Below are 1172 nucleotides of genomic sequence, written 5' to 3'. Positions count from 1 at the left end.
CATACCATGATGGTTTTCTCCCGACAATGAAATAATATGTCATTATGACGCCTTGGGGAAAAAATTTAAYGCATAAAATATCTGCTCTCCAGCATTCAAGAAAAGATAATCATCTTGTTATCGCGAGAAAACAGTCATCATTATTTCGTGATATCTCATTAAATCCAGAGGGGAAAACAACAACAACAACAACAACAACAACAACAACAACAACAACAACAACAACAACAACAACAACAACAACAACAACAACATGTGAATACGACCGCTTTCGGCTTCCATAAAGTTCGACTTCCTTGTTAAACAAAGATTAGAAAGACGTGAACGCGTTTGCACTTTTATTTTGAAGAAAACAGGAAGTTGTAAATCAGTGTCGAAATCGCAACTTGACGCCACTTCCTGAAAGATTGACAGCCCGGGCGCCTGTGAGCTGTGCTGTGGAAGTGCTCCTGTTGTYAGAGAACAAAACTGGCGTCACCATCCGGCTCGCACCGGGCTAACTTTACTACTTTTTACACAAGTTTAGAACCGGAGCGCTCGGTCCGGGAGTCTTCGCACACCGACGGGGAATGAAAGCAGAGCGGACGCGGCGAACGAAGTAGAAGAGAAAGGAGGCAGACCCGTACGTTTGATGGCTGCTGGGGATGGAGCCCAGCTGCCGGCCACTGTAGCGGCCAGCCGGAGCGTGGAGAAGGCTCTGGAGGAGGCTGCCGCCAGCGGGGCTCTCAACCTGTCCAACCGAAAACTGAAGGAGTTTCCCCGCAGCGCCAGGAACTACGACCTGTCSGACATCACACACGCAGGTCTGTTAGCCTCTTCCTGCCAACTTCAGTGAACAAATATCAGTCAGCGAGCTGACAGGCGTCTTTTGTTTTCTCACCACCTGCTAACGGGGGGAGCCACATCCTTCCTCAACTCTGCCAGATTGCACAATCCCAAAAAAACTACTCTTTTAAATGATTTTCTTGTCCAGTTTTACTTAAAAWCATTAACTTGGAAACATTGTCATAGTTCACACTTCGGCACTTTTTTATTTTTTAATAATAACATCTTTAAAATTAGCTAATTTCTAAATAGCCCTTGGGTTTCCGTTAGCATGAAGCTGTTTACCTTTTCTTCTTGAACACCAGCTGCTTCATTTCAGTCTGTTAAAAAAGTCTTATTCTGATAAC

The 1172-nt window shown here is 44.8% G+C and overlaps 1 protein-coding gene across 1 annotated transcript in view; it reads left to right on the top strand.

The window, feature by feature from the left end:
- Positions 1-368: 368 nt before the first annotated feature.
- The window catches only part of lrch4 (leucine-rich repeats and calponin homology (CH) domain containing 4), a gene marked incomplete at its 3' end in the record, with an annotated part of 40977 nt that continues 40173 nt past the window's right edge, over positions 369-1172 (top strand). The window contains 1 exon segment of the mRNA XM_014033055.1: positions 369-803. Coding sequence (XP_013888509.1) covers positions 632-803 — 172 coding nt within the window.

Source organism: Austrofundulus limnaeus, unplaced genomic scaffold (genome assembly GCF_001266775.1).
Source record: "Austrofundulus limnaeus strain Quisiro unplaced genomic scaffold, Austrofundulus_limnaeus-1.0 Scaffold1612, whole genome shotgun sequence".
Classification (NCBI taxonomy): domain Eukaryota; kingdom Metazoa; phylum Chordata; class Actinopteri; order Cyprinodontiformes; family Rivulidae; genus Austrofundulus; species Austrofundulus limnaeus.
This window is presented reverse-complemented; position numbering and strand designations above follow the sequence as displayed.